The sequence below is a fragment of the Miniopterus schreibersii genome (assembly GCF_964146895.1).
Source record: "Miniopterus schreibersii genome assembly, chromosome: X".
Classification (NCBI taxonomy): Eukaryota; Metazoa; Chordata; class Mammalia; order Chiroptera; family Miniopteridae; genus Miniopterus; species Miniopterus schreibersii.
In genome coordinates, this window is record NC_138104.1 from 71,681,600 (window position 1) to 71,706,155 (window position 24,556).

General features: G+C 38.3%; 1 protein-coding gene and 1 pseudogene across 8 annotated transcripts in view; both read left to right on the plus strand.

The window, feature by feature from the left end:
• The window catches only part of FAM120C (family with sequence similarity 120 member C), a 92,019-nt gene that overhangs the window by 42,125 nt on the left and 25,338 nt on the right, over window positions 1–24,556 (plus strand). For 6 of the 7 annotated variants that reach the window (XM_081125238.1, XM_081125237.1, XM_081125236.1 and 3 more), the window contains exons 5-10: window positions 4,815–4,917; window positions 5,483–5,559; window positions 6,029–6,303; window positions 7,334–7,607; window positions 8,247–8,418; window positions 19,159–19,408. In XM_081125238.1, the coding sequence (XP_080981364.1) occupies window positions 4,815–4,917; window positions 5,483–5,559; window positions 6,029–6,303; window positions 7,334–7,607; window positions 8,247–8,418; window positions 19,159–19,408 (1,151 nt within the window). Of the gene's footprint in view, window positions 1–4,814; window positions 4,918–5,482; window positions 5,560–6,028; window positions 6,304–7,333; window positions 7,608–8,246; window positions 8,419–19,158; window positions 19,409–24,556 lie in introns of those variants that run through there. The other variant, XM_081125240.1, reaches the window with a different exon arrangement.
• LOC308551663 (SWI/SNF-related matrix-associated actin-dependent regulator of chromatin subfamily E member 1 pseudogene) lies at window positions 15,106–16,387 on the plus strand (annotated as a pseudogene). Its single transcript has one exon. The product of its transcript is annotated as an SWI/SNF-related matrix-associated actin-dependent regulator of chromatin subfamily E member 1 pseudogene (transcript).

The window sequence follows — 24,556 nt, forward strand, 5'->3', positions numbered from 1 at the left end:
TATTTTCCCACAGGGCTTACATCTTTTGATATTCAAATCATTCTCTTTTCAAGTGCCTTTCCTGCCGTCATCTTTCATAATTCTCTACCCTTCCACCACCGTTGAACACTAACTGAAGCAGATCCTCATTGTTGGTGACTTCTAGCAGATGAGCAGCACTCCATTAATTTCCTTGACTTTGGGAAACCCTGACTTTTATGACAGATTTGTTCATTCACTTTGTTGCTTGGCATTATACTTTCAGCTGTTTATATCACATAATTAGGAAGAGATCGACCCACAGAGAAAGAAATTAACATGTTGGATAGGGATAAATGCTAGTGTTAAGTAGGGGATACTGTTTAGATGGAGAATAAATTTTCCTTCCAATTTTTTTATTGTAAAGTACACATAACGTAAAATTTACCATTGTAACCATTTTGTGTACAGTTCAGTGGTATTGAATACATTCCTAATGTTTTACAACCACCACCATCTCCCATCTCCATAACTCTTTTTATCTTGTGAAACTGAAACTCTATGCCCATTAAATTAGTCCCAATTTTACCCTCCCGCACAGCCCCTTGCAACCACCATTCAATTTTCTCTCTAAGATTTTGACTACTTTAGGTTCCTCATGTAAGTGGAATGATACAGTATTTGTCTTTTTGCAACTAGCTCATTTCACTTAGCATAATGTCCTCAAGGTTCATCTATGTTGTGGCATATGTCCGAAGTTCCTTCCTTTTGAAGGCTGAATAATATTCCATTGTGTGCAGATGGAGGGAAAATTTTATAATTGCTCAGTTGAATATTTTTAATGTTATAGCTTTTGCTTCCATTTGTAGCTTCATGAATTTTGGAACTTGGATAATGACTATTCTCAATAACAAAGATCCCCTTTTATTTTTAAGGCCATAAACGTTTTTTAATTGGGATGACACCGGTTAACAAAATTATACAGGTTTCAGATGCATAATTCTACAACACATCATCTGTACACTGTATTGTGTGTCCAGCACCCCAAGTCAAGTCTCCTTCCATCACCGTTTATCCCTCTGTATCCTGTTCCACCTCCCCACACCCTTCTCCCCCCAGCAATCACCACACTGTTGTCCCTTTTTAATTAAAAAAACCCCACAAAATTAAAATAGAGACTTTGCTCCTAATTCCATCCTAAATTGTTTATAGTGTTTCCTGTCTCCTTTATACGTGTGTTTTGATGTGCTGTGGTAGTCATGTCAGTGTAAAAAATTTTAGCCTGCTTGTTTTCACTTAATATTATGCCTTAACCACTTTTCATTGTTGTATCATTTTCATACACATCACCTTTGTGAATCTATAAAAGAAAAGGGTAGGACTTCATTAAATACGGTCATATATCAAATACTAAATGAACCTATGTAGACAAGGTCCCATGCTAGACACTAGGATATAAATGTGAATACATCATTTTTTAAAAAATATATCTTTATTGATTTCAGAGAGAGGAAGGGAGAGGGAGAGAGAGAGAAACATCAATGATGAGAGAGTCATTGATCGGCTGCCTCCTGCACATCCCTGGCCTGGGGATCGAGCCCGCAATCCCGGCACGTGCCCTGACCAGGAATCGAACTGCGATCTCTAGGATCCTAGGTCGATGCTCAACCACTGAGCCACGCCAGGCCGGGCAATACATCATTCTTTGTCCTCACAGAACTTGAAGTTAAATTGGGAGGCAGAAACAAATAAGCACAACAAAGAAAAACCATAATGAAGGTTTCACGGGAAAGAAAGGTGTCATACAAGTGGTGCCCGTTGAAGGAAGAGTAAATATTTGTCAGGACGCAGAACAGAGTGATACATTGAGAGAAGTATGCATACTTTGTATTTCAAGGGATTGCATCATAGACCTGTACTCACTGACAGTAATTTACAAGTCATATTGTTAAGTATAAGAAGCAGGTTAAAAACATGATAGGATTTCATTTATGTGAAAGAAAAAAAAAACTATTGGTGTACATACAGCAAAAGTTATGACAGGTCATACACCAAACTGGTAACTATGGTCACTTCTGGGGAGAGGAGTGAGTGCAGAGGTAGATATTAGGGAAGACTCTAATTTTAGTATATGTGCTGCCGAAGCGAGCACGTTATTAGGGAAGACTCTGTAGAGCTTTTATCTTCTAGGAAATTGTTTATTGTTTTCAATTATTACATGTATTATTGAATATACTAATGAAATAATGAGTACATAAATAATGAAACCTTCATACAACAGAACGTTATTCAACCATGTAGATATTCTGTAAGTCAGTGTACTTCGCAAACATTCTTTAGACATTGAACCCTTTTTTCAAACAATTATATTGAGTCTAATTTTTTTAGAAAACAGTGATTTTGTTTTTAGGTGAGGCCGGAGGACCTGGAGATCTTGATTTCCTGATTTCTGTGTTTGTGTGCCTGTATGCATGCACATAAAAAAGATCTGGAATGCTGTCTAGATCCTGGGGTGTTAATAATTACAGACTCTGAGAGATAAGATAAATATTTTAAGTTTTCCTTTTTTATTATGTATTTTAATTTTTCTAGAAGAAACACATGATTGTTATAGTTAGTAGATGGTTTTTTTTGTAGAAAATACTCAACACTTGGGGCTACATGGCAAATTGGGCACTCTCATGCATTGATGATGAGACTATACCTTGTGACATCTATTCTGGAAAGAGATTTAGTGTCATGTGTCAGGAGTCTATGAAAATGACCATATCCTTTGACCCAGTAGTTCTACTTCTAAGAATTTGCCCTATGAAATAACCCAGGAAATTTATGTTAATATATCAGAGCATTATTTATAATGAGAACTTAGAAATGACTTTAATATCTTATGTTTTATTTGATGAAATATGAATCATAAGATTATGTTAAGGGGATTTTTAAATTATATTAGAAAAGGCTTGATAAGGAAAATCCCCTTCTCAGTGAGTCCCAACCCCACAGAGGTAAACAGCAATTTTACTTCCATTGCCATAGATTAGTTTTGCTTCTACTTGAACTTTATATGTACTCTTTTGTGTCTGTCTTCTTTCACTCAGTGTGTCTTTGAGATTTATCCATAGCATTGCAGGTATCAGCACTTGGCTCTTTTTAATTACTATATAGTGTTCCATTTTATGACTATACCACAGTTTACCCATTCTTCTGTTGATACGCATTTATGTTATTTCCAGTTTAGGGCTATTATGAATAAAACTGTTGTTAGCTTATTCATATTTTTTGGTGGACAAATGTACTCATTTCTCCTGGGTAAATTACTTAGTAGGATTACTGTGCCATGTGGTAAATATGTGTTTAACTTTATAAGGAACTGCCAAACTGTTTCCCAAGCTGTTCCAGTATATGCCCACTAGCAGTTTACTGGAAGTTCAGTTACTCCATATCCTTACCAGTGCTGATATTTATAATCTTTAATTTTAGCCATTCTATGGATATATAAGTGATGTCACATTGTGGTTCTATATGTGTTTAAGTGCTTTTGGTTTTAACGTTCATACCTTTTGAACCAATGAATTTACTTTGGGGACATTTTCCTACGGACATAATCTGAAATCCAGAAGATCTTATTTGATAGGTTCTCTGCTTTATAACTTACAAAAGCCAAGCATGAGAAATAACCTAAATGTCAGGCATTAGGGAAGTACATACATAATTTATGATATTTATAATGATAAAATATGCAGCCACTGAAAATTATCTTATAATAAAAGGATACAAAATTGTACATAGAGTAAGGTATTGACTATAGAAAATATGTGTATTAAACTAGTGCAGCTATATACGTCAACAAAAAAGTTTATTTTTAAGTAACAATTTTATTTATTTACTTTTTAATTTATTGTTGACATTATCACAGATGTCCCCCATTCCCTCCCCCTTTACCTACCTCCACCCAGCCCCCCTTCCCTCTGGCTATCACCACACTTGTCTGTGTTCATAGGCTATGCATATATGTTCTTTGGCTAATCTCTTCACCTTCTTTCATCTGGTGCCCCCCAACCCCCTCCCTCTGACCTCCGTCAGTCTGTTTCATGTACCCATGCCTCTGGTTCTATTTTGTCCAAAGAGGACATAAAGATGGCCAATAGATATATGAAAAAATGCTCAACATCACTAATCAGAGATGCAAATTAAAACCACAATGAAATATCATGTCACACCTGCCAGAATGGCTACATCAATAATCAACAAACAACAAGTGCTGGTGAGGGTGTGGAGAAAAGGGAACCTTTGTGCACTGCTGATGTGAATGCAGATTAGTGCAGCCACTATGGAAAAAAGTATGGAGGTTCCTCAAAACGTTAAAAATGGAACTGCCTTTTGACCCAGCAATCCCACTTTTGGGAATATAACCTAAGAATCCCGAAACACCAATCAGAAAGAATATATGCACCCCTATGTTCATAGCAGTGCTATTTACAATAGCCAAGATCTGGGAAAAAGTTTATTTAAAAAAATACTGGAAGGAGAAAACACACCAAAATATCTTTCTGTGGTGGTACTATGTAATTTTCCTCCTATCCTTATGTTTTTTGCTAATGATCATGTGACTATTTTAGAAGACTACAAAATTTAAACTTTTATTTATTTTTAAACTTAATTTAAAAACTTTTTCCAGATTTTGTGTTCTATAATGCTTTCTCCTTATCTAATCTTTCCTGCAACATGAAAAATTGCTCTCTTGGGTTTCTTTAAATATTTGATTTCTGCTACTGTTTTGACTCTCAAATTATAAATTGCGTGAAAAAGATACTCTCGTGTTGTTTCTTCTTCTGAACATCTGATGTTGCAACATCCAGTCCAGGACAGAAGATAAAATAGAGCGATTCAAGAAAGCAGTTGAGTACTATTCAGTCACAACCAAAATCTCTTCGCTGCCAGTGGGTTCCTCCTCCTTTCTAGGTAAGGCTTCCATCTGACCCAGAGCTGCTCTGTCCATAGAGGAAACTGAGGTAGTCCCTCAGAAACTCCTGGGCCAGAGTAGAATCACTTGTTTGTATTGCATCCTCCTAGAAGTCATTCCTGTTTGCTAGACATTCTCCTTTTGATTTCCATGTAATAAGAGGGGTGACATGAGATAGGGCCCCGATACCTCAAAATTTTAGATGGGGGCCAATGCCATTTTCTCAGCTTGGGCTTCTTCTGGTACTAACCTCCATTGTGGCCTAGTATATGTAAAATAGCCCTATCTGTGGTGTCAGACCTGAGTTTGAACTCCACCTCTGCTGTTTACTAGCTGTGTGATCTTGGCAAGTCACATTTATATGAAAGGTGGCTCATGATACCTACTGTATAGGGTTGTTATAGATAAAATAATTCATGTAAGATTCCTGGCATGATGCGTAATAGCTGTTCAATAAATTGTTACTTATTAATAATAATCTTTCAGGTGATATGGGGTTAGTAGAATGTAACATGGTAAAAATATTAAGATTGCCTAAAATATAGCCCTTTCTCTTGGCTTCAGGTTTTCGTAATAATCGGCTTGGAAATCCTCCCCTTCCACGAAGTCAGATGGGCACTATTTCTGCTGGGAAGCCAATGGTAAGTATCTTTTAAGAGGCCTGAGACCATTTGTTAGCATTAGACACAGGTGGTTTCCTGACTTTTATAATCTGAGTTAAAGAGCAACTTAACTCAGTGTAACATGAACTCAGTTACATTTGGTGTAATCAGAATGTCAAGGCTGTATATACCTGTGTCACATTCTCAGCTTGAGTCTAGCAGACTATGTAAAGAAAACATCCAAATCAGTAACCACTAGGGCATTGCAAAGGTAGATTAGCTAATGTTGGAGAGTGGATCTAGGAGACATGGGTTGGTTCATTGTCCTGCCTCTGAAGAATTCTGTTCATACATCACTGTTAGAATTATTTCTTGTTATTCTCAGTAGGTTCTTTGTATCCCATTAATCCTTGCTACTGGCATCATCTGCTATGTCACAATTTTTGAGGGAACCATCTTGGAGCCTGGTAAAATGTTAAAGAGCTTTTCTGTCTGTTTTATCCTTTAGTTTTCTCACCATGTGCCCCAGAAAATGAAATATCCACCACCATTCCCATTGGGACCCAACTCCTCTCTTCTCTTCCCCCCCCATGCTTTGGGGGAATCCCATGCTTTTTCTGAGAATCCCATCCTGGAAGACAACCCCCTTGCCAGTTGGGGTGTCTCTTATGATTCATCACAGTTTTCCAATTACCTGACTTCCAAAGCCTCACCTCCTCTGGGACCAGACTCTTCCCATTCTTCTTCCTCTGATGGTGATGAGCCAAATGGAGTCAGCTCTGAGTAAGTATCTGTATAGGTACCGAAGGAAACAGACTTCTGAAGCATCTGCATTCTTTTTTTTTCTTCTTTTTTTTAAAGTAAGATATTTATTTATTTATTTCAGAGAGAGGAAAGGAGAGAGATAAAATCATCAATGATGTGAGAGAGTCATTGATCGGCTGCCTCCTGCGCGACCCCTACTGGGGATGGAGCCCACAACCCAGGCATGTGCCCCGACCGGGAATCGAACTGTGACCTCCTGGTTCCTAGGTCGATGCTCAACCACTGAGCCATGTGGGCCAGGCCATCTGTATTCTTTTACTGCTACCTGAGCAGGGGTGTGGGGAAGAGTACGTTCCTGGCTTTTCTCTGTGGCTCTTTGTTCTTAAGCAAAGTAAGAAAACTCTCTTTCTGCCTGGCCACTTGATGTTCATTTTGACCCTAGACAGGTGGTAATTTTTGAATACCAGGCACGGAGGCAAAAGGCACCATAGCAGCTGGTTAGGGAAGGCCTGGTGTAGGTGTGCTACATGTCGTGGCTGTCATTTCTCAGTTTGTGAGGAGAGTGGAGTAAATGTAAAAGAAATGAAAAGAATTTATAGAGTTGAAGTATTGGAACAGTTAAATAGGCAGTTATATTCTTAGTAACGCTGACAGGGTTCTGAGGATTAAAATAGTGGCACTTTGTACTAGCTCATTTGTTCTAGATTATTCCTCTAAGCAGATTATTCCTGGGGAACGGGGCTGCTTTGAGGTTTCAGTTGTAATTATTTTTTTAGAAGATAAGCAGACTCTGAACATGGTATCTTACGTGGTGCAAAGGATTCAGAATGATTCCCACAACTTTTGATCACTTTGGTTTGTGTCAGATGAAAGAAGCCAGGAGGGTGGTGATGGCCACTGAGTTGAAAGATACCAGGTCCATTGCTAACCCAGTGTCCTAACTTCCAGAGGATTTGTAAGATTCCTTGAGATCAGAACAGATATCTTGAGTTGGAATATCTTTATCAACCTCTGTTCTCTCTCTACATTGTCTTTCTAAATTTTTTAGTCACGTCACAGAAACATTTCAGCAGCAGCCTGGATGGGAGGATCCAAATGGTAACAGAGGGTCCTGGGTACAGCCTATTGATGCTGGAGTTTCAGATGCTACCCTGGGTGATGGTGAGCCCCACATCCCATCTCTGCTTTCTATGTCTACGAGGAACCACATGGATATCACCATTCCGCCCTTACCTCCAGTAGCTCCAGAAGTCTTGCGGGTTGCTGAACATAGACACCGAAGAGGTCTTATGTACCCATATATCTACCATGTCCTCACTAAGGTGAGAGGGTACCTCAGTACCTACCTCCCTCCCTGCTCTTGACAGTGTACTTCACACTTCCTAGAACTGTAAGTTACCAGAGAAAATTCTGATTATTGTTATTTGTAGGGAGATGAAAGGAGACCAGGTGTGCTGGGGCCTTTCATTGTGTTAAAGGTCTTAGGTGAGGCAAGACCAGCAGGAGATGGGACTGTGCAATAAATGAGGCCCCAAGAAGTGTAATTGTGAGATTTCAAAGAAGATAATACACCAACTTGGTCGATTCTGGTCCAGGGATGGCCACAATATAAGAAGAGGCTTTATTCCCTTGTTCTTCTCCTCTTCCTCTACTTCTTCAGAGCTGTTCCCCTCCACCAGTCTTACCGTACAAATCCATCCCCCAGCAAAATGTCTAAGATGGACTTTCCCCATTTAGTTAGCTAGTCAGTCATAGCAGAGACTTTAAAAATGGAACATAGCTTTGAAAATGGCTATGGTCAGCTGGGTTTGTTACAGCTCTTTTTAGTCTGAAACTCTCTTTCTAAATGCAAGTATGAAATTTAGTGGCTAGGCTACCGTTCCTTACTGGTTCTTCTCAGCTCAACTCCAAACCTTGAGGTAACTCATTTTCTCCTTTCTTCTGGACCATTTTCTTGTTAGGGTGAGATTAAGATCCCTGTCTGTATTGAGGATGAATGTAACATGGAGCTGCCTCCAGCTGCTCTCCTATTCCGGTCAGCTCGTCAGTATGTGTACGGGGTCCTTTTCAGTCTGGCAGAAACACAGCGGAAATTGGAACGCCTCGCCATACGACGACGGCTGCCTGTGGAAGGTAAGCGTAGTTCTGGCTTTGACAGATCTCTCAAAGTTAGATGCAGGGCAAAAATGTCTATGGAGGCACATGTTACTTTCAGCTATGGAGCAGTCTTTGAGAAAAATGTATAATGCACAGGGATACTTATTGGTATGGGGAATACATTAACTTAAGCCCTAATTCTTTAACCATTAAGCATTCACTACTTATAAGAACCGTGCCGTACTTGGAGAATGCAGAGGTGTGCCTGACATAATCTCTCCTCTTCAGTGAGGTTTTTGTTTTGGAACTTGATCCTGCAGGTAATCGGAGCCATTGAGATGTTTTTAAGCTGCAGGGTGCCACGATCAAATTAGTTTGTTCAAAAGAACCTTCTAGATTTCTGCTTCTGGGAAGAGGGAGTAGATACACTTTTTCCTATTCTTTCTCCTAAATACAGCTAAAAGCCCAGGATATTGTATATGAAACAAGCATTGGGCACTTTAGGAAGTGAAGAGAAAAAGGCAGACTGGCTAAGGACCTTGGGTTTACTTTTGCCTCATATATACTAGACAGTGTGGAACAAGCTCGCAGCCCAGAGATGCTAACAGGTGCAGACCATGAAAACTCCAAGAAAAGCCTGCTTTCTCTAGCCAAAGGACCTAAAAAGAACAATCTAGCAATGCATACAATTTGGAGATAATAACCACTCTACTTTAGCCAAACACCACAGAAAACCTGCAGCCCACCCCTACCCCCACCAGTAAAGGCTTAATGAAGAGCCTAGACTTCTTCGGCCCTTGTGAGACTGTAATAAGGTGCCCTACCTGCTCCTGTTGGGGGGGTGTCAGACAGGGCCAAGTGGGGAGCCAGGACTTTGACTCCCACTTGGAAGTAGGCAACAACCCTCTTCAACCACCAGAGGGTGTCAGAAAAGATCTGCTAAAACACAAGGTTTAATACCCAAACTGTCCATGTTTCAATTGAAAAATTTATCATACCAAGAACCAGAAAGATTTCAAACAGATCTCAAACTGACCGAGGAAAGAAAATAGACACCAACATTGAGATGACACAGGTGTTTGAAATACCTGACAAGGATTTCAAATCAGCCATCATAAAAATGCTTTGACAATTGTGAACATGCTGGATACAAATTAAAAATAGAAAGCCTTAGCAAGGAAATATAAGGTATAAAAAACAAATGGAAATTAAGAACTAAAGATTACAATAACTGAAATAAGATACTCAATAATTGGGTTAAACAGCAGATTGGAGATAACAGAGGAAATAATCAATGCACATGGAGAGAGAACTATAGAAATTACCCAATCTGAGTAACAGAGAGAAAATAGACTGAAAAAATGAACAGAGACCAGTGGAACTATGACAAAAGAGCTAATATTTGTGTCATCAGAGTCCCAGAAGGAGAGGAGAAAATGAATGGGACTGTAAAAGTATTCAAAGAAATAATAGCCAAAATATTCCCAAATTTGGCAAAGAAAAAACAAAACCCAGAGATTTTTTTTGTTGTTAATTCTCACCCGAAGGTATTTTTTTCCCATTGGTTTTTTAGTGTGGAAGGGAGGGGGAGAGACAGAGATAAACATTGATGTGAGAGAGACACATCGATTGGTTGACTCCCACACATACCCTGGTCAGGGCCAGGATTGAGGCTGCAACCAAGGTACTGCCCTTGACCAGGAATCAAACCCAAGACCCTTTAGTCAGCAGGCCAATGCTCTAACCACTGAGCCAAACCAGCCAGGGCAGAGCCGAGAGATCTAAGGTGGGGGTAGGGAGTTGGGGGGGGGAGGTATTAATCAAGAACTTATATGCATATATGCATAACCTATGAACACAGACAATAGTGTGGAAAAGGCCTGGGTGGGGGGGGCAGAAGTGGATGCCAGGTGGAGGAGATCAATAGGGAGGGAAAGGGACATCTGTAAAATTTTCAACAATAAAGATAGATTTAAAAAAAAAAAGAAGAAGAAGAAGCTTGACTGGGCATGGCTTAGCAGTTGAGCATTGACCTGGGGTCCAGGAGATTGCAGTTCAATTCCCGGTCGGGGCACATGCCCAGGTCGTGGGCTCGGCCCCCAGTGGGGGGCCTGCAGGAGGCCGCCGATCAATGACTCTCTCATCATTGATGTTTCTATCTTTCTCTCTCCCTCTCCCTGAAATCCATAAAGGTATTCTTTAAAAAAGAAAGAAAGAAAACAGTAAGTCCAAGGTTTAACAGTAAATGGGATTTCTTAGGATCTTCGATTTTTTTGCTTAATAATGAACACAGGACAGTATTTTAGAGAAATAAAGAACAAGTATTTGGAGAGAAAAAAAATCTAAGTGAATTATAAACAGTATAAACCACAAAGAAAGCCATGCCAAATATATTATGGTCAAACCTTTGAAAGCTAAAGACAGATAAATTATTGAAAGTAGCCAGAGAGAAACAATGCTTTTGACCTATAGGGCAAAGTAATATGAGTAACAGCTGACCTCTCATCAGAAGCTATAGTGTCTAGAAGGAAGTAGCACATTTTCAAGGGCTGAAAAAAAAAAGAGCTGTCAACTCAGAATTCTATATCAAACAAAAATATCCTCCAGGAATAAAGGGGAAATCAAAACATTATTAATTGAAGGAAAACTAGGGTAATTTTTCATAGCAGACTATCCTAAAAGAATAGCTAAAAGTAGTTCTCCACACAGAAAGGAAATGATGAAAGAAGAAATCTTGGGACATTACAAAGAAAGAAAACACAATGGAAAGACAAAAATATGGATAAATCCAATAGACTTTCCTTCTTCTCTTGAGTTTTCTAAATTATGTTTTATAGTTGAAGCAAAAACTAGAACACTGTTTAATATGATTCTCAGTGTCTGTAGAGAAAATATTAAAGACAATTACATACGGAAGGGATATAACAGGTCAAGTTTCTACACTTTACTTGAACTAGTAAAATGTCAACACCAGTAGACTGTGAAAAATTATGTATATATAGTGTAATACCAAGAAAATGCACTGAGCCCTGGCCTGTTTGGCTCAGTGGTTAGAGCGTTGGCCTGCGGACTGAAGTGTCCCAGGTTTGATTCCGGCCAAGGGCATGTACCTCAGTTGCAGGCTCGATCCCTGGCCCCAGTCAGGGCATGTGCAGGAGGCAACCAGTTGATGTGTCTCTCTCACATCAATGTTTCTATCCCTCTTTTTCTCCCTTCCACTCTCTCTGAAAAAGCAATGGAAAAAATGTCCTCAGGTGAGGATAAAAAAAAAGAAAAAGAAAGTACACTGATAAAGCTTTACAAAGAGATACACTAAAAAACACTATAGATAAATCAAAATGGAATTCTAAAATAAGTTCAGGTAACCCATAGGAAGGGAAGAATTAGAAAGTAGAGATATAAAAAACAGAACAAATAGAAAAAATAAAATGACAGACTTAATCCCTAATGTATCAATAACTATATATAAGTGGTCTAACTACACCAATTAAAATACAGAAATTGACAGACTGGATAAAAACATGACCCAACTCTATGCTGCCTACAAAATATTCACTTCAAATATAAATGATATAGATGGGTTGAAAGTAAAAGGGTGGAAAATGATATACCATGAAAACAATCAAAAGAAAGCAGGAATGGCTATATTAATACCATATAAAGTAGACATCAGAGCAAAGAAAATTACCAGGAAGAGAGGTACATTACATAACGGCAAAGGTTCAATCCATCAAGAAGACATAAAACAGTCCTAAATGTGTATCACCAAACAACAGAGCCACAAATTATGTGATGCAATAACTGATAGAATTTAAGTGAGAAGTAGACAAATCCACAATTATAATTAGAGACTTCAACTACCCTCTCAATAATGGGTACAACAACTAGACAGAAAATCATCAAGAATCTGGAACTCAATGAATAGGATCTAATTGACTCATAGAACACTCAACAAGAGCATAGTACATGTTTTTTTCACGTGTCCACAGTACATATGCCATGATAGATCGTATCCTGGGCCACAAAACAAACCTCAGTACATTTAAAAGAATTGAAACCATAACAGAGTAGTATACTCTCAGATCACTATGGAATCAAACTCAAAATCAAAAACAGAAAGATAACAGGAAAGTCTACAAATACTTGGAAAATAACAAAGCACTTCTATATATAATCTAAAGAAAAGAAAAAAATACATGGAACTAAATGAAAATTAAAGTATAGCATATTAAAATTTGTGAGATAGAGATAAATAATTGCTGAGAGGGAAATTTACAGCACTAAATGTTCATAGTAGAAAAGAAGAAAATGCTCTAATCAATCATTTAAACTTTCACTTCAAGAAACAAGAGAAAACTAAACCTGCAGCAAACCAAAAGGAGGAAATAGCAAAGATAAGAGCCAAAAACCAATGAAATTAATACAGCAAAACAAAACAAAAAAATTAACAGAAACCTAGTTCTTTGAAAAGAACAATGAAATTGACAAACTTCTAGCAAGACTACAAAGAGAAATAGAGTGAAGACACAGTTGCTAATATTGAGACGGGCTATCACCACAAAGCCTACAGATACCTAGTTAGATATGGGAACACCGTAAACAACTCTAATACATAAATTTGACAACTTAGACAAATTGGACCAATTTCTGAAAATATAAAAACTACAACTAGCCTAATATGAAATAGAAAATTTGAATAGCCCTATAAATATCAATGAAACTTAATTTGAAACTTCCCAAAAAAGAAATCTTGCTCAATTGGTTTCACTAGAGAATTCTCCTAAATGTTTAACAAAGAATTAACATCAATTATACACACCTTTTTTCAGAAACTAGGAGAGAACACTTCCCACCTCATTCTATGAAGCCAGTATTACTCTGATACTAAAGCCAGATCAGGACAGTACATTAAAACAACAGTTTAGACTGATCAATATAGATGTAAAAAAACTTAAAAGATTAGTCAATAGAGTTCATCCATTTATTAAAAGGATGGCCAAGTAGGGTTTATTCCATGGTTGCAAGCTGATTCAGTATTTGAAATATCAATCAATGTAATTTACCATATAAACAGGCTAAAGAAGAAAAATAACATGATTATCTTGGTGGATTCGGAAAAACATTTGACAACCACTCACGATAAAACAATTCAGAAAACTAGGAATAGAGGGGAGTTTCTTCAGTATGATAAACATCTATAAAAACCTTGCAGCTAACATGATACTTAATGGTGAAAGACGGAATATGTTTATCCTAAAATCAGGAACAAGACTAAGATGTCCACCCTTACCACTGCTCTTATAGTACTACAAGTTCTAACCAGTGTAGGAAGGCAAGAAAATGAAATAGAAGACATACAAACCAGAAAGGAAGAAATAAAACTGTCCCTAGTTGCATATGACATACAGTCTATGTAGAAAATCACAGGGAATCTACAACAAAACTTCTAGAATTGAAAGGTGAGTTTATGAAGGTTATAAAATATAAAATAAACAGAGAAATTAATTGTATTTCTGTATATTAACAATGAATATATGTAGCTGACATAAAAAATACAATACCATTTACAGTCCCTCCAAAGAAAATGAAATACTAAGGTATATATTTAACAAAAGATGTTCAGGATCTGTATGCTGAGAATTACAAAATGCTGCTGAAAAAAATCAATGAAGACCTACATAAATGGAGAGGCATACATGTCCATGGATTGGAAGACTCAACATAGTAAAGATGTCAACTCTCCCCACATTGATATACAGGTTTAACACAATTCCTATAAAAATCTCACCAGAGCCCGGCCGGGCGTGGCTCAGCAGTTGAGCGTTGACCTAGGATCCAGGCGATCGGGGTTCGATTCCCGGTTGCGGGCTTGATCAGTGACTCTCTCATCATTGATGTTTCTATCTGTCTTTCCCTCTCCCTTCCTCTCTCTGAAATCAATAAAGATATATTTAAAAAAAAAAAAAATCTCACCAGACCCCTGGCAGGTGTGGTTCAGTGGTAGAGCATCTGCCCCTGCACCAAAAAGGTTGCAGGTTGGATTCCTGGTCAAGGGCACATACCTGAGTTGCAGGTTCATTCCTGGCCCCATCAGGGCATGTGCGGGAGGCAGCCAATCGATGTCTCTCTGTTTCTCTCTCTCCCTCTCCTTCTCTCTCCATCCCTCTCCCACTCCCTCCCTTCCACTCTCTCTAAAAATAAATGAAAAAAATATCCTCGGGTGAGGATTAACAAATAAAAAAATCTCACCAGATTTCTTTGTAGATGTAGACAAAAATATTCTAATATTTATATGGAATGACAAAGGAACTAGAATAGCTAAAACCCTTATGAAAAGGAATAATAAATTGGAAGCAATCATTCTACCTGATTATAAGACATATATGTAGCTACAATAATTAAGATTGTGGGAGGGCCAGGGTGTGCAATGGATAAAGGGAAGCGAGGCCAGACCTGCAGGTGTTTTTCTGCCCACAATGTCTTAGGTTTATTCTATTTTTTAAAAAAAGTATATGTTTTTATTGATTTTAGAAAGAGAGGAAGGGAGAGGGAGAGATAGAAACATCAATGAGAGAGAAACATCGATTGGCCGCCTTCTGCATGCCCCTTACTAGGGATCGAGCATGCAACCCAGGCATGTACCCTGGTCAGGAATCGAACCAGTGACCTCTTGGTTCATGGGTTGATGCTCAACCACTGAGCCACACCGGTAGGGCACAGATTCATTCTTAAGGAACTGAGAGCTTAATCTTCCAAAATGTCAAAAAGACCATCTTATGCCCCACCTCCAACACCGTCTCCTAAAACACAAATGCCCAGCACACCAGGGTTTGAGGGATACAATTCATACAGTCATCTTGCCTACAACAACTACAGTCTGGGAGGAAACCCAGGCACAATGTCCTCTGGTATTACAATTTCAAAACCCCCAATGCCACCAGATAAGCCACTGATGCCCTACATGAGGTACAGCAGAAAGGTCTAGGACCAAGTACAGGCTTCCAACCCTGACCTAAAGCTGTGAGAGATTGGCAAGATTATTGGTGACATGCGGGGAGATCCCATCAATTAAGAAAGAAAAAAAAAGAATAGTTAAATGAATATGAAGCAGAAAAGATAAGAGGACAGTGAATCTATGAAGGCTTACCATAATTCCCCCATATACCTTGCTTACATAAATGCAAAAAATCATGCAGAACTTGCTTTAGAGGAAGAAAGTTGATAGGCAGTCTCACATGGAGAAAGGTGAACCTTACATGAGCATTCAGCCTGCTAAAGATCCAGATGATTATGATGATGGCTTGTCAATGAAGCATATATAGCCACTGCCCATTTTCAGAGAAACCACTGCCTCATCAGTAAAATCCTTAGTGAGAGTGTGGTGCCAGATGTTTGGTCAGTTGCCACAATAGCTAGAATGCAAGTGCTCAAACGACAGGTACAGTCCTTAATGGTACATCAGCGAAAACTGGAAGCCAAACTTCAAATAGGGAGGTGATACCAGGAAAAGAGGAAATTACTGGAAAGCACAGATCTGTTTAACAATGAACTTAAAAGGTTGTGCAGTTTAAAAGTAGAAGTGGATATGGAAAAAACTGCAGGTGAAATTGCACGGGCAGAGGAATGGGCTCAGAAAAGGCAGGAGGATAGGGAGAAGGGGGCAGCAGAGCGAGCTGCATGCAGTCAGAGCATATTGTTCCCGGGGAAGCGCAAGCAGCTAACAAGACCGAAGAAAAGAAGGAAGACGAGAGTGTTCCAATGGAGACAGAGGAGACACACATTGAAGAAACAACGGAAAGCCAACAGAAGGGTGAAGGCACATCTACTCCTGTAGAAGGCAAGGAGAGCAAACAGGAGAGGGTGGACAGTGTGACAGGAAGGGGCCAGTGATAGTAACACTGGCTTAGAGAGCAATAGTGGGAGAATGGAGGAGCCACCAACAGATCCCATACCAGAAGATGAGAAAAAAAAGAATAAATGTTGCCTTGTTTTGTGTCCTAAATAGTTTTTTAAAAACAAAAATTTTTTTTTTTAAATATGTCTTTATTGATTTCAGAGAGAGGAAGGGAGAGGGAGAGAATTCGATAGAAACATCAATGATGAGAGTCATTGATCGGCTGCCTCCTGCACCCCCCCACTGGGAATCGAGCCCGAAACCCGGGCATGTGCCCTGACCGGGAATTGGACTGCGATCTTCTGGATCATAGGTCAATTCTCAACCGCTGAGCCACACTGGCTGGGCAGAAAGGTTTTTAAGTTTAAAAAAAAGGAATCCCTGGCTGGTGTTGCTAAATGATTAGAGCGTTGGCCTGTGCACCAAAGGGTAGCAGGTTCGATTTCCAGTCAAGGGCATGTACCTGGGTTGCAGGTTTGATCCCTGGCCGTGGCTGGGTGTGTGCAGGAGGCAACTAATCAGTGTGTCTCTCACATAGATGTTCCTCTCTCCTGGCTCCCTCCCTTCCACTCTCTCTAAAAATCAATGGGAAAAATATCCTTGGGTGAGGATTAACATAAATAAATAAATAAGTTTAAAAAGACAAGTGTTGGCAGTGATATAGACACATAGATCAATGGAACAGAATAGGGAACCCAGAAATAACCCCATAAAAGTACAGCCAACTGATTTTTGACAAGCTACAGAAGCACTTCATTGGAGAAAATATAGTCTTTTTCACAAGTGGCACTGGATCAGTTGGACATCCATAGATGAACACATACCACATATATAGATTAGTATCTAAAATATGTAAAGAACTCTCAAAACTGAACATTAGAAAAACAATTCAATTAGGAAATAAGCAAGACATGCGCTGACATTTCATTGAAGAAGATATGCATAGAACAAGTAAAGATATGAAAAGATATTCATTATTAGCCATTTGAGAAATGCAAATTAAAACAACAATGAGGTATTATTGCTACATGCCTATCAGAATGGCTAAAACGAATAATGGTGATAATACCACGTGCTGGATTGGATGTGGAGAAACATCATCTATAAATTGCTGTTGGGAATGTAAAATGGTACCACTACTCTGGAAAATAATTTGGTAGTTCCTTTCAAAACTAAAAATGTACTTAACATACAACCCAGCACTTAGACTTTCAGGCATTTATCTCAGAGAAATGAAGTCTTATTTTCATTCAGGAACTTGTACACAAAGTACAATAACAGCTTTATTCATGATAGGCCCAACTGGAAACAACCCAGATATCCTTCAAAAGGTGAATGGTTAAACTGTGATACATCCATATCATGGAATACTATTTGGCAAAAAAAAAAAAGAAAAAAGGAATGAACTATTCATACATGCAACATGGGTGGATCTCAAGGGTGTTATTCTGAGTGAAAATGCCAGTCACAAAAGATTGCATACTTTATGATTCCATTTATATAACATTCTCAAATTGACAAAATTATAGATTTGGAGTACAGATTAGTGATTGCCAGGGACTGGGGATGGTGCTGGAGGTCACTGGGTGTGACCATAAAAGGGGTAGCATAAGGGAGATCTTTGTGGTGATGAAATAGTTCTATATCTTGATTGTGGTAGTGGTTACACAAATCTACACAGAACTATACACACAATTATACCAATGTCAGTTTCCTAGTTTTGATATTTTGCTGTAATTATTTTAGATATAACCATTGGGGAAAACTGGGTAGGGAGTACACAGGACCTCTCTCTACTATCTTTGTGACTCCCTGTGAATCTGTAATTTTTTCAAACTAAGAGGTTTTTTTTAAAAAAAGAACACTCCAGTGGCTGTGGAACATGGGTGTGAGGGGGACCTGGAAGGATTAAGTTAAGGCAGGGACAGTAGTGTAGAGACTCTTGTCAGATGAAAGATGATGAAATCTGAATTTCTGCAATATTTGTCATGATGAAGAAAAGGGAGAAGATATAAGGGGTGATAAGGTAGTAGAGTCACCAGGACCTTTGGGATAACCAGCTATGTAGGAGGTGAAGGAGAGCAAGGATTCTAGGATGACTTCCAGGTTAGTAGCTTGGGTAACTGAGTAGATGGCAGATGTCTTGACAGAAGCCATGTTTTCGTTGTCTGTTACACCTTTGTAAATTTAAAAGAGGTTGGCTTTTTGAGAATTTTGGGAAATTCTTTAAAATTCTTTTGGGGTGTTCTATAATCTGTTATGAAGCCAGGTAGTCACATAATTCTTTCTGGACTTCCTTCCTTGCCTAGGCTGGTACACCTACTTCAGAAATGAGTTTCAATGTAATTAAGAACTGTGTGAGCCCGGCCGGGCGTGGCTCAGTGGTTGAGCATCGACCTAGGATCCAGGAGATTGCAGTTCAATTCCCGGTCAGGGCACATGCTGGGGTTGCGGGCTCGATCCCCAGTTGGGGGTGTGCAGGAGGCAGCCGATCAATGACGACTCTCTCATCATTGATGTTTCTCTCTCTTTCTCTCCCTTCCTCTCTCTGAAATCAATAAAGGTATATCTTTTTAAAAAAAAAGAACTGTGTGACATTGAACCTTGATTTCTTCATCTGCAAAATGAACACTACGTTTTTCATAATATAGGCATAACCTCTCTCAGGATTGTTCTGAAGAGTAAATGAGATTTACATTTATATGCAAAGTACTTAACACATATCAAGCATATAGTAAATGCTTACTACTTCTGCTAACAATAAAAATTACAGCAACAAAAATAAAAAGATGTTGAAATGTGATTGATCTTGTCCATTGTGGCCAGCTGCAGAAGTGCTCAGAGATTCTCTAGAACTTGTTTTTCCTCAATTTGTTTTCCAGTTCCTTCAGTGATCCTTAAAGAGTGGTCTGCCTATAAAGGGAAGTCACCTCAAACCCCCGAGCTGGTGTCTGCGCTGACATTTCGGGAATGGACTTGCCCAAACCTCAAGAAGCTCTGGCTGGGCAAAGCAGTTGAGGACAAGAACAGAAGGATGAGGGCCTTCCTGGCCTGTATGAAGTCAGATACACCCAGTATGCTCAATCCAGCTAATGTGCCCACCCATCTGCTGCTCATGTGCTGTGTACTCCGGTAAGCCATGTGACAGGGAGGTAGCCAGTTCATTTCTCTTTTACGTTTTGGACATTTCCTTTAATCAAGTGTTTTTATGGTGTTTGGGGTGGGGAGGTTTTGGTTTTGTATTTAGCTTAGACTTCAAAAACACTGAAATTGATTGCTATGATAGTCTTTTCAGTTTATGATCTCTCTGTCATCATCACTCCATGCATAATCTCTTTTATATGTGGTTTTATATGTAGTTTTGTCCCTTTTAGTCTTTATTCCTGATCCAGTTCCATTTTTCTCTCAACCCATAGTTATCTACTATGGAATATTTGATGTGTGTCTTTCCAAGCTATCTTACATATATTTATTTAAATACTATCTATGCACAGTCTATACTACCACTTGTATTTGTAGATTTTTTTCCTTTTTTATATAAAAGATATTGTGCTGAACATCTCATTTTATTTCTTATTTTTTCATTCAGTGTATTTTTGAGATCTATCCATATTCATGTATGGTTCACTCCTCCTGACTACCAGATTATGTTCCCTCAAATACTAATATCACAGTACAGTTGACCCTTGAACAGCATGGGTTTGAACTGTGCAGGTCTGTTTATATGCTGATTTTTTTCAATAAATACTATAAATGTATTTTCTCTTTCTTACGATTTTCTATTTTTTTAAAAATATATTTTTATTGATTTCAGAGAGAGGAAGGGAGAGGGAGAAAGAGAAGCATCAATGATGAGTCATTGATCGGCTGCCTCCTGCACGCCCCCTACTGGGAGTCGAGCCCACAACCCAGGCATGTGCCCTGACTGGGAATTGAACTGCAATCTGGATCCTAGGTCGACGCTCAACCACTAAGCCACGCTGGCTGGGCCCTTACGATTTTCTTAATAACATTTTCTTTTCTCTAGGTTGTTTAATTGGAAGAATACAGTGTACAATACATATAATGTACAAAATATGTATAATCGACTGTTTATATGATCAGTAGTAGGCTACTATTTAGTCATCAAGTTTTTGAGAAGTCAAAAGTTATACATGGATTTTCAACTGTGCTGGTGGTCAGCGCCCCTAACTCCTATGTTTAAGGGTCAACTGTATTTTATTTATCAATTGATAGATAGTTATTTCCAGTTCTTGGATATCACAAATAGTGCTGCAGGGAATATTTTCATAGATGTCTCTCTTTGTGTTCCTGTATCAGTTTATCTGAAGTATATACTCAGAGTAGAATTCCTGGATCCTGTAAAATATGCATATAGGTTTTTCACCAAATATTGACAAATTGCTCTGGATTGTATATATACTAATTTATAATCCTATGAACAATGCATAAGGGTTTTTATTTCTTCATATTATTGCCAGTACTAATATCATATAACTTCTTTTTTTTATATATTTTATTGATTTCAGAGAGAGGAAGGGAGAGGGAGAGAGAGATAGAAACATCAATGATGAGAGAGACATCATTGATCAGCTGCCTCCTGCACTCCCCCCCCCGGCTAGGGATCGAGCCCGCAACCCGGGCACGTGCCCTGACTGGCAATCGAACTGTGATCTACTGGATCATAGGTCGATGCTCAACCACTAAGCCATGCCAGCAGGACTCATATAACTTCTTAATTTTTTGCCAATCCAGCACTTCAACTAGTAGTATCTTTTTAATTTGCATTTCTTTGAGTATAGGTGACGTTGAGCTTCTATTTTGTACATATAGCCATTTATTTTCTCATTCTCTGAGGTGCCTATTTATCTTGCAAACTTTTTTAGGTTACTTATCTTTCTTGCTGATTACAGAAGTATACACATACATATATAGCAAATTTTTATATCTGTGTGTGTATATAATATCTTTTCCAACCAGTCACAATTTTTAAAAACTTTATGTACAGTAGCTTTGTTGAACAAAAGTATTAAATTTTCACCAACTCTTTATTACTTCATATATACAGAAAAGCTGGAAGACTAGTATTACGAACAGCCATATGCCTACCACTTCGATTCTACAATTAATATTTTACTATACTTACTTTATTCCACATAACTATCCATCTCTAGCCATCCATGTATCCATCCGTTTTGATGGATTTCCAAGTAAATTGCAGATAATGGTACACTTCACCCCTAACTGAAAAGTATTTAATTTTGGTTTTGTCAAACCCATCAAATTGTACCTTTATGGTGTGTGCATTTGGGATCTTTGTCAATAAATTCTTCTCTACCCCTGGGTGATAAAAATATTCTTTACATTTTAATATAGTTTATAATGTTGCCTTCCATGTCAGTTCTTTAAATATAGCAGGTATTTATTCTATATATGCTTTAAGAAAGGATCTAATTTTATTTTCTCTACAAAAGAAGCCAGTTTTCCCAATTCCATTTATTAAATGATTTCTTCTTTCCTCACTGATTTTATTACTACCTTTCATATATGCCAAGTTCCTGAATATACATGAGTCCTTTCCTGGATTCTATCTTGTTCCATTGCCTATTTGATTCCTCGCCAGGACAGCATTGTTTTAATTATTAAGGGTTTATAGTTTGCCTTAATTTCAGGTAGGGCAAATCTCCGCTCTTTGCTTTCCATGTTTCATATTTGTAGCTATTCCTGCACCATGTAAATAAAATTATAGTTTTGCCTGGCCCAGCGTGGCTGAGCTGTTGAGCGTCAATCCAGGATCCAGGCGATCGGGATTCTATTCCCAGTCAGGGCACATGCCTGGGTTGACGGCTCAATCTCCAGTCAGGGGTGTGCAGGAGGCAGCTGATCAATGACTCTCTCATCATTGATGTTTCTTTTTCTTTTCTTTTTTAATATATCTTTATTGATTTCAGAGAGAGGAAGGGAGAGGGAGAGAGAAAGATAGAAACATCAATGATGAGAAAGTCATTGATCGAGTCCCGATCTCCTGGATCCTAGGTCAACACTCAACTGCTGAGCCACACCTGGCCGGACATCATCATTGATGTTTCTCTCTCTCTCTCCCTCTCCTTTCCTCTCTCTGAAATCAATAAAGATATATTTTTAAAAAGTAAAATAAAATTATAGTTTATTCTTCCAAATATAATTTAGAGTTAATCCACTTTCCACAAAAATCTTGTTGGGTTTTTTTTCTTCAGTGAAATGAATTTATAGATTAATTTGGGGAGAGTTGACATCTTTATAAAGTTAAGTTTTCTCATCCAAAGATCATAGTTGACCCCTCCCTTTATTTGGATCTTTTCCTTTATCTCTTAGTAGACTTAATTTTTTCCATAAAAGTCTGCTGTGTTTTAAATTAATTACTAGGCCCCGCCGGGCGTGGCTCAGCGGTTAAGCGTCGACCTAGGATCCAGGCGATCAGGGTTCGATTCCCAGTCAGGGCACATGCCTGGGTTGCGGGCTGCAGCAGATCAATGACTCTCTCATCATTGATGTTTCTCTTTCTCTCTCTCCCTCTCCTTTCCTCTCTCTGAAATCAATAAAGATATATTTTTTTAAAAAATTAATTACTAGGTACTTGATATATATTATTGTGATTATAGATAGTATTCTGTTTTTTATTATACTTTCTCATTGTTTATTTGCTGATGTAGAGGAAATAAGTTTTTGTGCGAAGAAGAAGTCAATCCCTACAAGTCACCAGAAGGTTGTTATAGACCATTGAACTTTGAAACTCAACAGACCTTAGTTTGAATTCTGGCTGTGGTACTTTGCAGTTTGGATAAGTCACTTAAACCTTTTAAAATAATCCATTACCTCATCAAAAATGGGTATAATAATTCTTCTCAGAGCTGCTGAGGATTTAGATAATACATGCAGGGGGGCCTATAACTAATAAGAGATGCGTAATCTTAATATATTTTAATCTTCTAACTACCTTGAGATTAAGATTGGTGATTTAAGAAGTCTTCCCAATAAGAATAATAGATAGGATTTATACCTTCTAGCTACTAATATATTCCTGGCTACAGCCCTACATTGTCTCATATTAACTCTGGAATTACATGTTTTTATCTTTTCTCTCAAAAGTATAGTAGTAGTTCATTTTCCAATTTATTTGATTCTCTGTGTTTTTTTAACATATCCAGGAACATGAAAATAAGTAAAAATTGTTCATGAACAGCTATAAACTATCACTTAGACCAGGGATGGGGAACGTCTGGCCCTCAGGCCATATACTGCCAGCGAAATCATTTGGTCTGGCCCTGTCAAGGCAACCACAGGCAGGACTCGAAATTCAATAAATCTAGGAGCTTTTTTCGTAGCTAATTTTAAGTTGATAATTTTGGATAGCCTGTGAATGGTGTTATAAATATCCAAATGGCCCTTGGCAGAGAAAGGGTTCCCCACCCCCAACTTAGAGTATGCTCTAATAGCCTAATAGTTTCTGTATGCTTCCACTGAAGAGAACCTTACCTTCTGCCCAACCTATTTATTTTTAATTTAGACACATTTCTGACAATTTGGTCATCTGATTACCCAGTGTACAACAAATCAGAAGTAGCCAGTTGTAAAGGAGGTGACTCAGGGAGTAGGAGCTATTCTTAGAACCAGCCCTAGTGACAGCAGTGATAAGTGATAGCCTATTGCCTAAAAGCCTTGGAAAAGATATAAAGATTACTTTTTAAAAGACCTAAGAACCAAAATAGAAGAGTCATCATCTGGAGTTGTTTAGCGTAAGGGGAAACTCACCTGCATAAATCTGTACCCCATATAAGCCCTTTATTAAAGCACAAGGCAATAATCAGTGTTTGTACAATCATCAAGAATAGATTTTCTAAGATTACATACTTATGTACCTGGCAATATGCTAAGTCAGCCCTTTGTGTGTGATACTACTAAATCCTCATAATATGCTAAAAAGTATTATTTATCTCTATTTATAGATGAGGAAATAAAGGTTCAAAGGCTGCATAGCTAGTAAGGGGTAGTGAAAGACCTTGAACCCAAGTCTCTCCAGCTCCGAATTCCTATGCTTTTAAAAAGGCAAAATGGCAAAACAATGCAGTTTTAAAGATTAACATAAATCTAGTTGGAAATATAATTCAATTTTAAGAGAAGCTTAACTTATCCTAAATAACTGCATTGCCCGGAAATGTCATGTAAACACTGGTAGGAGTACTGAACTATGGCCTAACTGAGTACTAGAGTCTAAACTCTTCAATTGCTTCTAACTGTAGG